The following is a 16,671-nucleotide window of genomic DNA, read 5'->3' on the forward strand; positions in this document are numbered from 1 at the left end:
TAATATAATTTTGTTCATTAGACCTGTCTATAAAGGTATTATCAATGGCTGTTTATGAGCAATCCATTAGCCTAGGTTGGAAGTTTGAAATGGGAATTAAGTTGAATGATAGTGTTACTTAGTAGCAAATTCTTACTGGGAGATTTTTTTAAGAAAATCTACATTAAAATTACTAACAACTACTGTTTCTTTGTTTTGTTGTTGTTAAAGAAGCCAGTAGAACTTCAAGGCAGTTTATGAACAGATTAAAGTTACTTGTAGGTGTTCAGTACACACTTACTATTATGAAGGATGTATTATGAAATTCTTCTGTTGCACATGTTTCCATAGACTGCTATATGCAAAATTTATGAATGCTGATGCTCATAAATTTATGATACATCCTGATGACTGTGGAAACTCCTTCTTTCTCCATTTCTGCTCTACAAAAGTGAGATACTAACCTAAACTCAGTAACACTTAACACATCTATACCAGTGGTCGCTTGATGCTCAGACAAGCAGATTAATTCAACTGGGTTTGATGACTGTAAGTTGCCAGTGCAATCAATTAGTTCATTAACATTATTTTGAGTCACACTGATTGAATTAAAATTGGATGGAAATAAAACTTTGCTGATTGCTAAAAATTTTTATTGCTGATACAATGTGGCAAAATTATGTTATTTCATTTCTTCCTCAACTGAAGGTTTCTTTCAATCCAAACCTGTCATTAAACTTGATTTCTTTCTATCCTCCATACCTTAAAAAGGTGCTGTTCTGGACCCTGTAAATACTGGTATTTTGTCACCCATAAGAGTGACTCCCCACATTAAATTTTTTGCCACTACATCCAGTCTGTTTATCCTTCCCTTTCCTGTTGAGATGAAGGCATGTCTTGTAAAGCCCCTTCTACTGAGAGAATCAATAGGAACCACACCAATATGTGACCTTGCACCCAACATAAGCAACTGCTCCAACTCCAGATTAATTCTCCTGACAGAAGAGTTCAAATGGAGTTGGTCATGATATCTGAGAGCAGATAAAACTCAACCATTGGTATGCCTTGATGCTGATGCAGTCTTTGTCAGGTCACAGTCTGTATTGTAGTCAGGATCTCTGTTAGTACTGTCCCCTCCAGTACAACTACAATTTCTTCCTTGGGGAAGTCTTTGCAATTTAGTACTGAAAGTTTCTTGTGTCCTGTCTACATCCACACCTGCTTGAGGCTCATTGTTTCTAACTGAAGTTACAGATCAAACTTATTTTTCACATCCACCACAAAGCTGTTGTATGAAGTTCTAGGCCTGTTTCTTTGGTTGCCCGCTGCCACTTCCCACCTTTCATTGGTCTTCTACCTTCTTAAACTGTCCAGATCTTTCCTAGCCCTGTGTAATTCAACTCCAAGGACAGCAGTTTTACTTCTTGTTCCACTATCTTCCAGTCGCTACTACATATCCTACAAAACTACTGGAGATCCTCATTTACTTTCCCAGTTCCTACACCAGTACAGTCACCCCTATGGACATAACTACAACATCCACCACACCAAAACATACAACAGTTTAATGGCAAGTCAGACACTTTTCACTCATGATCAATATAATACTTCAGTAAGAATAAGTCATTTAAATTACTGATAAACAGGAAAACAGATTTACAGCAATTTGGTCTATATGTAACTGAATTGAGCACTACTAGTGGAAAGTTTCCGAATCAGCAACCAAAAATTTCCACTGGAAATATGTGCTAAACAATAAAGTGATACTTTCAACCAAAAGTGCTCGAAAAAGAAGTAAAGTAGATGAGACTCTTTTGGTTTACTGTGTCAAAACATGAATGAAAATATGCCTGTATGATCTTTTTGGAAGTGTAAAGAATCCTGACTAAAAGTATGTGATCCAAAAGGTGCTGTTACCACTGAACATTCTGAATCAAGTGAACTAGAGATTCAGGCCAATTTGTACATAGTATCAATAATAAAGGCTTTTTGCATGTGAATATGGTGCATGTATTGTAAATTCTGAGGCTACTGGGTGGCGGGCATCAAAAGATCATTTGGAATATCTACCCACTTCAGGTACTTTTGTGCATGTATAGTTTTAATGGTCTTTTTGTGAAATTTAAATAATGGCAAAATCATTTCAGTGGTGCAACATAAGCATGACACACTTATATTCCCAGGACAGAGGTGTACCCTGCAGCAAATGTCATCCCTCCATAAAACTGACTAATCAAACTTCATGCCACAAATGCTTGACACATGATAGGGAACAGACCACACATGAACCACATACAAATGCACAAAGCCCAATTCACAACCAAATCCAAACATAAATATATTTAACCACTCTTCAGTTGCTCTCTTCATTATTTAATAAAATTGCAGCCAAATAGCCATATACAGTTACTTTGCTTAACATTTTACATTTATGCATATTCATTTATCGATTTCACTCTTTTACTGCACAAGTCTATGTGATATCGTTCACCGGCTTCGTTACACAGTTCAAATACGCATGTTGTGGTTGGGTCATGATAAGTTTTGTTTTTGCAGGTTAGATGATGAAAGCCGTGAATAGAAAGTCTAGTTACGACATGTCGCTGTTCGAAGTTTGGTGCTGTCCATGAGCGGTTCATCATTGTTTCAGTGCCATAGAACTCCGGCCATATTTTTTCTCGTTTGTCCTCCATGATCTTCAGTTGCTTTCTGGAAGCCCTGGTGTGTGGCATCATACATCGAAGTCTGATGTCTTCAATTAGGAATGTCTCTCTCGCTAGCAGATACACTAGTCTAGATCTTGTTGTCTTTGAGAGACCTAGTGCTCTTTTTAGATAAGTCGATTTCACCTTTTCTAGTGTTTCTAGATTTTTTTCTGTCAGGTGGTCCCATATAACCTCCATCCCGTAGGCCAGGATTGGCAAGATTTTTGTGTTGAATAATTTCATGGCTGTTTCTAGACTGAGTTGGCAGATGTTTTTGATGTCCTGTATTACTATTATTGCTTGGGCTACATGTTCTGTTGTTTGTTTTGTGAAGTATTTGGCTGTTAGTTGCAATGTCACTCCTAGGTATTTAAAGTCTGACGAGTCTATTCCATCAACACACTTACTAGTCTTTTCCCCTTCTCTACATCTTACATTTCTCCTCTCCCCTATGCCCTTCCCCCCTCCCACAGCACAGCCTCATGAGTCTGTACCTAGGAGCTCCATCCTGTTCTTACCACACCCCTGCTCACCCCCTCCCCCACCCCAGAATGTAGCTTCCATCAGAAGCATGAGCAGTAGGGCCTGAGCCCCCATAGACACTAGCCGTGTGTGTGTGTGTGTGTGTGTGTGTATGTGTGTGTGTGTCCACGTGCACGTGCACATGTGTGTGTGTGTGTGTGTGTGTGTGTGTGTGTGTGTGTGTGTGTGTGTGTGTGTGTGTGTGTGTGTGTGTCCACGTGCACGTGCACATGTGTGTGTGTGTGTGTGTGTGTGTGTGTGTGTGTGTGTGTGTGTGCATGGATGTGTTTTCTGCTTCCAAAAAAGGACTCTTTTCATTATGTTTGTTTATGTCTCAGTGCCTCCTCTATGTGCGGAGTGGGAACATATTAATAACAGTGATTAAGTATGAATTTAGAACTAGAGTCATAAACTAGAATTTAAGACACTCCATCCAAGAATGACCTTTATAGTCATTACCATTTACCATGGAACTCTAAAGGTGACTTTAAATTGTAAAACTAAATTGTAAAAAAGAAATAAATCTAAAATGAAGACAATTAATGTAAAAACTAAGGCTACAAAGAGTCAGAACTTTCAGCTAGTTGCCCAATACCCTGAGCAATGGAGACAGATTCTGAGCATAATGTCAGCTGCAATGTGTGTGAAAGACTAAAAATGTATATGATGGTGTTGGGTTGTCTGGGGGAGAAGACCAAACAGTGAGGTCATCGGTCTCATTGTATTAAGGAAGGACAGGGAAGGAAATCGGCCATGTCCTTTCAAAGGAACCATCCTGTCATTTGCCTGGAGTGATTCAGGGAAATCACGGAAAACCTAAATCGGGATAGCTGGACGCGGGATTGAACCATCGTCCTCCCAAATGCGAGTCCAGTGTGCTAATCACTGCACCACATTGCTCAGTAATATATGTTATGTGTTAAACTCTGCTTTGCTTCATCAGTCATAGGTGACAGTTGTTCACAGACTGAGAGAACTTCAAATTTTCTTGTTAGTCTCTGAAGCAAACTGAAATATTACTTTCTGAATCATGTTGTGATGTGCTTCAGTGAACTAAAGACCATTTAAATTATTATCTCAAAAAGTATTATCAATAATTTTAGCAATTTATTATGCTATTCACTGACTGTATTATCATATAATAAACTATATTATTGATTTCCTTGAAGTGAAGGCACTTTTGGATTTTGAAATTAAGAACATGTTTGTGATCTTAGCTTGTTTAGGGAGTTTTCTGCATTCTAATCTGATTTGCAGCTAGCTTTCCTGCACACATTTTTCATGTCTTAATTGCCTTTATTTTATTTATTCTGTTATGAGGCTGCCATCCACAAGCAATTTGTTTTACACAATAAAAATAATTTTGTTCAATTCTAAATCATAAATGGTTATTGCCTTCATTTACATAAGTAAACTATTGTATTGTACTAACTTTGATGACAACTGTGAAGCATGACAGCAGTTTCAAATAATTGCTAGTGTAGTCAGTAAAAATTCAATGATTCTACAGCCAAGTTGAGCAAAGGGAGTGATGTGTAACAAGTGACATGTGACATGTTTTTGAGCCAAATTCTCTACTAGTAGGTTGGACATTTATTCAATCCCCTGTTATTTTGACCACAAGTTTCAGTGGCAATTTTATTAGTTGAAAGATAGAGGGGAGCTCACATGATTGATATGTAGTTGAATAAAGTCAGAATTTTTTTCACTTCGATGTATTTATTTGGAATTCTTCTTTGTTAGACAGCTAGATTCGGCTTTTTAAGTTATTATCAAGTGTTTAGCTAGAACAAGGTGCCATATGGATGTAAATGACAACATATTCACATGATGTGCTACCATTTGGTTTGGTTGACTAATAAATATACCCTAAGTGGAAAAAAGCTGCCTTCATCCAACAAATTCATGGCTGTGGTGCCCATTGTGAAAAAAGTATTGTCTAGTGAACTGAAAATTTTCATCACAGTTGCACTCTATTTATTTTCTTGAGACATCATTCTGTAGCTAGGAATATCTCATGCTCAATAAATTGAAATTAACCTGATTATTAGTGTATCTAATTACTCATGTGTCTATTCTTATCAGGTCATACATAAAAACTTATTTGACGTAGGTTTTAAGCAAGATTGGACTAGAGCTCAAAGATGAAAACATTGATAAATTGGCCACAGCCACAGCTGGTGCAATTGAGCGCTTACTGAATGATGTACATGAAAAAATCAAAGAGAAAGAAACTGAAAAACTGAAAACAACAGAAATACTAATCGAGAAACTTGTTGATAAACCAGGTAAGTTCATTCTTTTTCATATGCTACAATTACCTAAGACCTCTTACTGAAAATCAGTCTTCTGTCCCACATCTTTTACAGGTCTGATAGTTGCAATGGCGGCAACGAAACTAGTGTAGGCCATTGTAATCCTTAATGAATGTTAAAATCATAAGTGAAAATATTGAGCCACACACAGGTAGATTATGAATGTTGTAGGAGACATTAGATTGGATACCACACACATCAAAAAAAGTTTTGCATCACTTTGGTTCTGAGAGTTCCAGAACCTGTACAGAAAATTGGAATAGGGATCAACATAATCATTTCTGCCCTTTTTATTGCTCATGAAAACCACACATTGCATGTTGTACCACAATACAGTGAGACATTAAGAGGTGGTGGCCCAGATTGATGTACACACCGGTACCTCTAATACCCAGTAGCACATCCTCTTGCTTTGATTCATGCCTATATTATTTGTGACATACTATTCACAAGTTCATCAATGCACTGTTGGTCCAGATTGTCCCACTCCACAATGACAATTTGGCATAGATCCCTCAGAGTGGTTGGTGGGTCACGTCCATAAACAGCCCAGGCATGTTCAATAGGGTTCATGTCTGAAGAATGCAGCTAATATGGTTGCACCGTTGATCAGAGGATGGCATTCATGAATCGTACAGCTGTTACCGCGCCTTCCATGACCACCAGCGGCATTTATTGGCCCCACATATTGCCACCGCTGACCGGGTTGGCTCCAAACATGTTTCCGACGATTGTCTGGTTGAAGGCATATGCATCACTCATTGGTGAAGAGAATGTGATGCCAATCCTGAGCTGTCCATTCAGGATGTTTTTGGGCCCATCTGTACCATGCTGCATGGTGTCATGGTTGCAAGGATGGACCACGCCATTGACGTTGGGAGTGAAATTCCGCATCATGCAGCCTATGGCACACAGTTTGAGTCATAACACAATGACCTTTGGCTGCACAAAAAGCATTATTCAACATGGTGGTATTGCTATCAGGGTTCCTCCAAGCCATAAATTGTAGGTAGCAGTCATTCACTGCAGTAATAGCCCTTGGGCAGCCTGAGCCAGGCGTGTCATCGACAGTTCCTGTCTCTCTGTTTCTCCTCCATATCCAAACAACATCACTTTGGTTCACTCTGAGACACCTGGATACTTCACTTGTTGGGGGCCCTTTCTGTGTGGAATTAGTATTTAATTTAGGGGCGACTAGACACTTCAAAAAGAACAAAAGGCAAAGGTCCCGAGTTCGAGTCTCAGTCCGGCACACAGTTTTAATCTGCCAGGAAGTTTCATATCAGCGCACACTCCACTGCAGAGTGAAAATCTCATTCTGAAGAAATATAACAACTTTATGACAACACCGATCCGGCATTGGCCACACTTTTACACTTTTGTAAATTTTGTTGAAAAGTGACAGTTACTGATCAATCTCCACACAGTTAAGTAAACTAACACTGCAGAAGTCACTGAAGGTTAATACACATACCGTATTCCACTGCTTTCTTCTCCAATATCATGACATCCTTATTGTGGGCGAACATGCTACAGCACAGCGTGTTCAGGTTGGGCCCATGCTGTCTTGTTTATCTGCCATGGCAAAACACCCACAAACAACATCGGCCACAGCTCATCGTAAATTGTGTCCTTACAATTGCAGAGCCCATGGCTTATCGTTCCACAAGAGCATTGAATTCCCAAGCATCTCGGTTTCACCATCAGTTCATTACCTCAGAGTGCCAGAGTTATTAATGCACAATTCGGACCATCCAGACCCCAACACTCTGCCGATCTGTCCTTCTTGCCCTTTCTGGATTCATGAGTGAACCATCTAGGCAAGGTTGAGCTACAGACAACACGAGCCATGTACCTCCGTGGTGGAATGACTGGAACTGATTGGCTGTTGGACCCCCTCCGTCTAATCGGCACTGCTCATGCATGGTTGTTTACATCTCTGGGTGGGTTCAGTGACATCTCTGAACAGTCAAAGGGACTGTGTCTGTGATACAATATCCACAGTCAATGTCTGTCTTCAAGAGTTCTGGGAATCAGGATGATGCAAAACTTTTTTTTGGTGTATGTAGATTGCAATAGGTAGAAAAGGTGCCTTATATGCTGGTCAGCAGAGCATGAAGTTATAAGGAAGAGTTTATCAAATGTTTAACTGTTGCTTTCAAACAATATTGCTGCTCTGGTCAATCTAGAACTTTTCAGATGTGATTGCAGGCTTTCTTGCCATATTCCAGCTATGAAATCTTCTCGGGTTATCAGCCGAGTGGCATCGTCATCTTGTCACAGTGTTTCAAAGGATTCTGTATCCATCATCTTGAGGCAAAGGTGATGAATATTTGCCTGAAGATGATGGATACAGACTTCACTGAAACATTGCAACAAGATGATGACACAACATGGCTGATAACTCGAGAAGATTTCATAACCAATCTAGAACTTCTTCACCCAGTGGTGTTGGTCAAGATTGAGAAATGAGGAAGCACAGAAGCTTTAAACATAATCTGAGCCCCAAGGTCGTGGTTTCTTGTCCCAGTTTGAACTGATGAACAAATTGTGTATCAAATGCATCTATATCAGCTTGAGCAATTGGTTGCTGGATAGCATAAAAATATTCTTGAACAGAGTTCTGAACACAGAGTGTGCATAAAGGCCAAATATATTTGCAACAGTAGGATCACCACACTTAAAAATATGATGGCTTAGGTCACCTGCTTGTAGTTCAGTGATGTAGTTCACTGACAAAGGATTGAAATTTCATGGTGGCTACATTCCAGATTTGAAATTTTTCAGGTGTTAATTGCGATGCACTAATATTACAATACAGAGATTGATACAGAATGGTCACTGATGTGCCCATTTCATAAAGAAAACTATCTGGCATCCCTAGAATAACAGCTAACAGTATTCAGTTCTTTAGAGAGAGAGAGAGAGAGAGAGAGAGAGAGAGAGAGAGAGAGAGTCACTCTAAGCAGTTGCACAGTTGAATATTGCTTATTTTTGCGATAACAGTATGTGTCCATCAGTGAGTCTATGGAAGTGGCTAAGACAGACTTCTGCTATATGTCCTGTTTTGGAGAAAGTGTGACAGATAAAATATTTTCTGTTGACAATGCTGCACAGATTCAGTCTGTTTTTTAATGGCACCACAGAACCATCAAAAATTGTTGTGTATTTATTCACAGACAATAAGTTGCGGTCAAGTGACCATCTTCAAATTACAGATCAACATTACATTGGTTTAAAGTGGGTAACCTACTGTGAACAGCATAGTGAATGCATTATCATAACCAAGACAGGCAGGAAGCCAACTCCCACCACAGTAGTACATGTTTATATACCAAATAGATCTGCAGATTATAGGAGACTGAAAGACTGTAAGATGAGATAAAGAAAATTATTCTGATAGTTAAGGGAGTTAAAGATGTAATTGTGAAGGGTGACTGAAAAGCAGTAGCAGATAAATGAAGAGAAGGAAAAATAGTAGGAGAATGAAATGAAAGAGGAAGCTGCTTGGTAGAATTTTGCACAGAGCATAATTTAATAATTGCTAAAACTTGGTTAAGAATCATGTAAAATGTTTTATATGTGGAAGAGACCTGGGGATACTGGAAGGTTCCACATTGATTTATAATGGTGAGAGAGAGATTTTGAAACCAGATTTTAAACTGTGAGACATTTCCAGGGACTGATGTGAACTCTGACCTTCATTTATTTGTTGTGGACTGCAGACAAAAACTGGAGAAATTGCAAAAAGGTAAAATATTAAGAAGGTGGGACCTGGAGGCATAGGAGGCAAAAACAAAGAATAGAAGGTCTGTTAATCATCAGCATTTCAAATGTACACTGAACAATGGTAACTCTTAGGGAAATGGCAGCAAGAAATGGGGAGGAACACCAGGTGCATTCAGTGTGTATACCTGGGGCCCCATACAGCATGTTGAAGATGCTGTTCCAGCAACCACTGATGGAACAGGGTGCAATCAACTTCAGATTGTGGTCCCCTTTCAGAGGCTGCTACCCATATAGCTGAATGTTTGTGGGGTGCACACAAGCATTTTTTTTATATATTAGGTGACTCTCCATCCCTTCCAGATAATGAAAGCTGTAGAAAACCCAGAAGTACCAGTGTAAGTTATAAAGAAATGCACCCAACAGCAGAACATTAAAATCCTAGTGACTGACTGCCAAAGCATTGAAAACAAAGTGCCAGTTTGAAGCACTCTTAAAAGGCAGTGAAGCTCACATAATACTAGGTGCAGAAAGCTGATTAAAATGGAAGCAGACAGTAATGAGATTTTTGGGGAAAATTTAAGCATATAGCAAAATATAGATCAGTAAGAAATGGAGGTGGCATATTTTTCACCGTAGAGAAGAAACTCAAATCCATCGGGATATAAATTGAAGCTGCATGCAAGATTGTTTAGGTGAGACTCTGTATCATGTGAGTGCATCAAATTATAATTGGAACCTTCTATCAACCCTCAAACGCACCTCTTGATGTAACCAAAAAACTTCGAGAAAATTTTAGCTCACTTGTACGAAAATTCCTGAATCATACTATAATCTTCAGAAGAGACTTTAAACATCCAACAGTTAATTCAGATCATTACAATTTTGTTAGTGGTGGGCACTTGTGAAATATTATTAAATGCTTTCTCTGAATATATAGTTTGGGGCCTCACTCGAGATGGAAATATACTAGATCTCTTGGCAACAAATAGACCTGATGTCTTCAAGGATGTCCACATTGTAACTGGTATCATCGAGCACGAGACAGTTATAGCAACCATGAATATCAAAATACAAAGGGCAACTAATACAAGTAGAAATGTTTGTATGTTAAGTAAACTAGACAGAGAAGGAGTAGTGTAACATCTCAGTGAGGAACTTTAAACTTTTAGTTCAGGACAGGAGCATGTAGAGGAACTGTGGCTCAAATTTAAAAGAATAATTGACTATGTGCTGGATAGATATGTAGCCAAAAGAAAAGTTCATGATGAAAGGGACCATCAGTGGTATACAGTCACTCTAAAGAAATTTCTAAAGAAACAGAGGCTACTGCATAATAGGTATAAAACTAAGCATTGGACTACAGATAGAGATAAGCTGAGTGAAATGTGTTTGGGTGTCAAGAGAGCAATGCACAAAGCCTTCAGTGACTACTGTAGCACAATACTATCAAAAGATCTTTTACAAAACCCAAAGAAATTCTGGTCTTATGAAAAGACTGTTAGTGACACCAGAGTTAGTGTCCAGACACTCATGGATGAGAAAGAAACTGAAATTGTGGGCATCAAACCAAAAGCAGAAATGCCTAACTGTGTTTCCAAATCTTCCTGTACAAAGTAAAACCCAAGAGTGTTGGCCCAATTTAATTCTTGTACACCTAAAAACACAAGTGAAATAGATATGTCAATGGCAATGAGAAATAGCTGAAATCACTAAAACTGAACAAAGGTCCAGGGCGCAATGAAATCCATATCAGAGTCTATACCCAATTTGCAGATGAGTTAGCTCCTTTGGTAATATGATGTAAATACCTCGAGCAAAAGATCACTCCCAGTAGCTGGAAGAAAGCACAAGTCACACCTGCATACAAGAAAGATAGCAGAAGTATTCCACAGAACTATCATTCAATATCCTTGACACAGATCTGTTGTAGTCTCTAAGAACATATTCTGAGCTCAAACAAATGAGGCATCTCAAAACAGAATGACCGCTTCCATGACAACCAACATGAACTTGAAAGACACTGATTCAGACTTTTCTCATGTGATGGATCAAGGTGTTCTAAAGGTAGAAATCAGAGAATGAGAGATATAGAGAGACATAACAACAGTTAGATAAAAACTATTTACTTAACTCAGTGAGTTGCAGAACATGAATGCTATCAGATTCAATAGAATATCTAGAGTGTCCAAATCTGTAGCCAAGTGGAACAGAGAGAGGGGCTGAGTACTTGCAGGTGTGTATCACAATAATGAAGGGGTGAGAAAAGCTTGTAGTGGCATGTTATACACTTCGGTAGTGGTGATACCAGCTAAGGAGGATGTGACCATGGGGCGACCATCAGTTGGCAGCCACTCGTTGCTGTGTGGTTGCCTCTCAGAGCAGTATTCATAACATTTGGTGCCAACTTGTGAACTAGGAATATACATTCCCGGTGTGGTATCTGTAACGAACGACATGACATTTCTTCCCTCCCCCTCCCTCTACCTCCTCAATATCATTGTGTATGGGTGCCACTGAGGAGGCAGTCAGTTATTGGCTAATGCTTCCTCTGAAACTTCAAAAACCTCTTGTTCCTTGAATGTATCTATCTGCATCTACATATAAATTCATACTCTGCAAATCACTGTAGACTGCATGGCAGAGGGTGTATCCCATTGTAACAGTTATTAGGACTTTCTCCCATTCCAGTGACATATGGAGTGCAGGAAGTATGGCTATTTAAATGCCTTTGTGTGTGCTGTAATAAGTCTGTCTTGTCCTCTTATCCCTATGGGAGCGAATGTAGGGTGTTGTAGTATATTCCTAGAGTCATCATTCAAAGATGGATGCTGAAATTTTGTAAGCATGTTTTCTCAGGATAGCTTACGTCTATCTTCATGAGTCTGTCAATTCAGTTCTTACATCTCTGTGACAATCACTTACAGGCCACACAAATCTGTGACCATTCATGCTGGCATTCTCTGTATACACTCAATATCCCCCATCAGTCTTACCTGATGCAGGTTGCACAAACTTGAGCAATAACCTAGGATGGGTCACACAAGTGATTTGTAACAAGTCTCCTTTGTGGACTAGTTGCACTTCCCTACTATTCTACCAATAAACAAACCTGCTTTATCAATGACTGTGCCTATGTGATCATTCCAATCCATGTCCCTATGAAGTGTTACACCCAGGTATTTATGTGCATTTACCATTCCAATTGTAACTCACTGATATTATAGTTGTGGCATACTGTTCTTTTTTTTTTCATTTTGTGAAGTGCACAATTTTATATTTATGATCATATAAGGCAAGTTGCCAGTCTTTCCGCCAACATAAAACCTTATCAAAATCTGACTGAATATTTTTGCAGTTTCTTTCAGACTATACATATGATAGATAACAGCATCATGTGCAAAAAGTCTGAGGCTACTATTAATATTGTCTGTAAGATCATTAATACACAGGGCAATCAGAAAAAGTCTCAAAAGCCTCTAATGGTGTTGGATGTAGGTTGTGTACTGAGAAATAATTGTTAGGAAAAGAATCTGATACATTGCGCCATTTTAAGCTAATTAGCTTTGAAGGCCATTGTGCATACAAGTTCAAGAAGCCTGTCAGATACAATTACTGTAAGTTGATCTCATAGATGATAGAGCACAACTGCTCAGCCTCTGATCCAGATTCAGTCCTTACTACCTTCCCATGTCCAATTATTGTATCACTCTCTTGTTTGGTTTAAGGAAATCAGAGAACACTTTGTTTTTTGATACTTCCTCTGTTAAGCCACTTGAATCTATGCACACAACAGCCTAATTAGCCAATTTGGAAACAGTACAACATATTGAATTTTTATCTTACCAATTATTTCTCAGCACAACCTACCTTGCAACACCCTTACAAGCCTTTGAGACTGTTTCTGATCATCCTATATAAAACGAATAGCAAAGAATCCAACACGCTTCCCATGGTACACCTTACATTACCTCTACATCTGTCACTGACTCTCCATCAAAGATAACTTGCTGCATCCTCCCTACCAAGAAATTCTCAATTCAGTTACAAATTTCACTTGACATCCTATTTGTTAATACTTTTGAATAATAAGTGGTAAGTGTAGTACTGAGCCAAATGGTTTTTAGAAATTGAGAAATACTGCATCTTTCTGGCTGCCTTGAGTTGTTCACCACAGACACCAGGTACAGTTTGTCTATTCCTAATTCATACCAGGTTTTAGGGATACCCACATGAGAGGCAGCCATACAGTAGCTAGCAGCTGCCAACCAATGGCTGCCTCATGGACAAGCCTTCCTCAGCCAGTGCAGGAAGTGCCCCTATCAGAGTGTATAAGTGGATGCCACAAGCCATCATCAGGCCTCTTCAGTATTGTGATGTACACCTATGGGTATTGAGCCTCTCTCTCTATTCTACAGTGTATTATGGACTTTGACACTGGATATTCTATTGTATCTCACTGTGTTCATGATATGCAACTCGCAGAGTTAAGTATATGACTTTTTACCTAACTGTTGTGTCTCACATTCTCTGCTTTCTGCATTTAGAGCCCATAGATCACCACAGGATAAAAAAATATTGCCGCCACATCTGGTCCTTTATTCAGCTGTTGTTATTTGGTGAATTTATGCCATGCTGAGACAGAAGCACTATGACAATGAAGATAGTGTGTGTTTCTTGCAGATTTGTGGACAAACACTGTGCTTGCCTGCAGCATTCCTAATGTATTGAGTCTGTCAGAACATTCTGATCTGCAGCTGCTGTTTTCATTATGTTCTGTATACAGAAGCTGATTTTTTTTTTGCATGTTCTTGTCTGTGACTTCTAATTAAGACATTCTTTACAGTTCCAGTGTTTAAATTTTTTTACTATTTAGTGTCTACTGTGTACTGAATCATGGCCACATACCACAGGAGCTGTCTCTAAGCCAAGCTATTCAGTTACAAGCTCAGAAAATTCAACAATCAACAACTTATGGATGGAACGGTGAAATGTATGTCATTCCAAAACTACAAGCAGTGCCGCCACAAGCACAACCTGTCTATGCATCACAGTTCCCACCATTCAATGCACAGCAGAAAAACTGATTTGGATACCATGCTCAGCTCGACACCCTGCTTACTGCACACCATACTCAAGGTGTGGACAGAAAATAACATTTTTTGGCAACAGTATTTGTTGCAGCTTACGTCTTGGCATATACATTTTCCCTACTGTCCATGCTAAAAGTGTAGCCTATGAGGACTTGATTGCTGCATTAGACAAGTACTTTGATCCACAAATGAACATGACTGCTGCTTGTTACAAGTTTTTCAGATTTTTAGACCATCTTGTCAGACTAATAAACAGTGGGTTTACAATGCAAGAACAGGCATAGCAAGGTTAAGTGTGAATGTGGGAGATACTACAGTGATGCCATGATTCAAGATGATATTACCCAGGATGTGTAGTAACTCCACAATTGGAGCACAAGTACTGAAGTATCTGGATCCAAGTTTGAAACAAGTGTCAGAATTAAATGAGTCCAGTACCGTTACGATAGTGCTGTGGTTGACTTTGACTCTCATTACATTCCTGTGGAGCAAAAGATGTACAACAGCAAATGAGTCATGCACCCAATTCACAGGCCACATCATTTCAAGATACAGCCAGGGCAGCACCATAAACAGCAGAAGCAGTGTGCTATGCAGATCGCAAACAGTGTCAAATCTTGCCCTCAGAGCAACATGTCATACATACAGCAAGCGTACCCCTCCCACAATGCAAACTGTTTTCATTGTGACAAGCATCGGCATGTACAATCAGTGTGTTTGCAAAAGTGAAAGTCACACAAACCATCTGTTCCTCCTACCAAGAGTCAGTCTGTGAACTTCAGTGTCATACTTTTAAAGCCATCTAGTGCTAGTCATGGTTCCAAGTCAGTGTTAAAATCAGTGTTGCAGAAATCTCAGAACTCTTCTTGTTTTCAGCAGCAAGCAAACAAACTTTTTGTCACTTTGCTAACTGCAATGTGTGCATCCAGTTGGCTAAGGAAGATTCAATGACAATTTTGAACAGATGCATGTATGAACCATTAGCAGAGCCTAAATTCTACAAGTCATAGACAATTCTCTTAGCTTACTACAGTCATGTTATCCAAGTTATTGGTGTTTGTGGCCTGCTTGCAGCTTTTTGCAATATTGCAAAGACAATTTCATTCACAGTGTTGTGTCCAAAGTACAGTCAAAACTTTTTTGGTATTTATTTGTTCAATTTTTCTGGGTTGCAAATTCATGTCAATAAATCTTTCTGTGCCTCAATGTTTCAAAACTCTGTGCAGAATTCAGTGAACTTTTTAATGAAAAAGGTAGTAAGATTAGAGTTTAGCATCCCATTGACAACATGATCATCAGAGATGAAGCACAAGTTCAATTAATGGAAGGACGGGAAAGGAAATTGGCCATGCCCTTTCAAAGGAACCATTCTGCCATTTGTCTTAAGTGATTTAGGGAAATCATGGAAAATCTTAATCTGGATGGCCAGAAGTGGATTTGAACTGTCGCCCTCCCGAGTAAAGTCCAGTGTGCTAACCACTGTGCTACCCTGTTCAGTCAACTTTTTCAGGGCAGCCTAGGCAACATAACCAATTCTGAGGCTTGCACTGCAATCTCTTAGTCATCAGATAACTGTCTGGCCAGTTAAGATTTTGTGCTGATCTCAAGTCAGTGGTGAATCCTCAAACAGTGATTGACTCATTTCCATTACCACAGCCTGATGAACTGATGGATAAGCTAGGAACAAGTTGCTTCTTCTCTAAAATAGGCTTATGACATGTCTATTTGCAGAGTCCATTAGATGAGCAGTCTTAGGAGTTTTTTTGTGATCAACACTACACAGGGTTGTTCAAGTTTTTACTTTTGACATTTGGCAGTGCTTCAGCACCTGCAATTTTTCAGTGCTGTTTTGAACAGCTGACTGTTACAGTGCCTTCGTGCATGAACTATTTAGATGATATTATGGTTTTGGGTTGGATTCCTGCAGACTATCTCTCTAATTTGAGAAATTTATTTCAATTTCTCTCTGCTGCTGGTCTCAATTGCAACAAAAAGTGTTCTTCTTTTCAAACTGCAGCTATGTACTTAGGACATGTCATTGATTTTCAGGGCACCCACCATTGGCAGTCTCATTTAACTGCAATTCTTGATCTCCTAATACCTTGCAAAATAACCAAACTTCAAGCAGTACTAAGAAAACTCACTTACTACATTTGCTACATCTGAATACAGCACAAATTGTGGCTCTATTGCACAGATTACACCAGAGAAATGTTCCTTTTGAATGATCTTAGGAGTGTCAAACTGCTTTTCAGCAACTGAAGGCCGATTTATTGAGTGATAGTTGTTTAAAGTGTTTTTATCCTGCTAAGCCAGTCGTCCTAGCATACA

At 39.1% G+C, this 16,671-nt stretch overlaps 1 protein-coding gene across 1 annotated transcript in view; it reads left to right on the forward strand.

Annotated features, from left to right (window-relative positions):
- The window catches only part of LOC124605977 (sperm flagellar protein 1-like), a 105,347-nt gene that overhangs the window by 72,154 nt on the left and 16,522 nt on the right, over positions 1-16,671 (forward strand). The window contains exon 3 of the mRNA XM_047137942.1: positions 5,320-5,494. Within this exon, the coding sequence (XP_046993898.1) occupies positions 5,320-5,494 (175 nt within the window). The remainder of the gene's footprint in view (positions 1-5,319; positions 5,495-16,671) is intronic.

The sequence above is a fragment of the Schistocerca americana genome, chromosome 3, assembly GCF_021461395.2.
Source record: "Schistocerca americana isolate TAMUIC-IGC-003095 chromosome 3, iqSchAmer2.1, whole genome shotgun sequence".
In the NCBI taxonomy this organism is placed as follows: domain Eukaryota; kingdom Metazoa; phylum Arthropoda; class Insecta; order Orthoptera; family Acrididae; genus Schistocerca; species Schistocerca americana.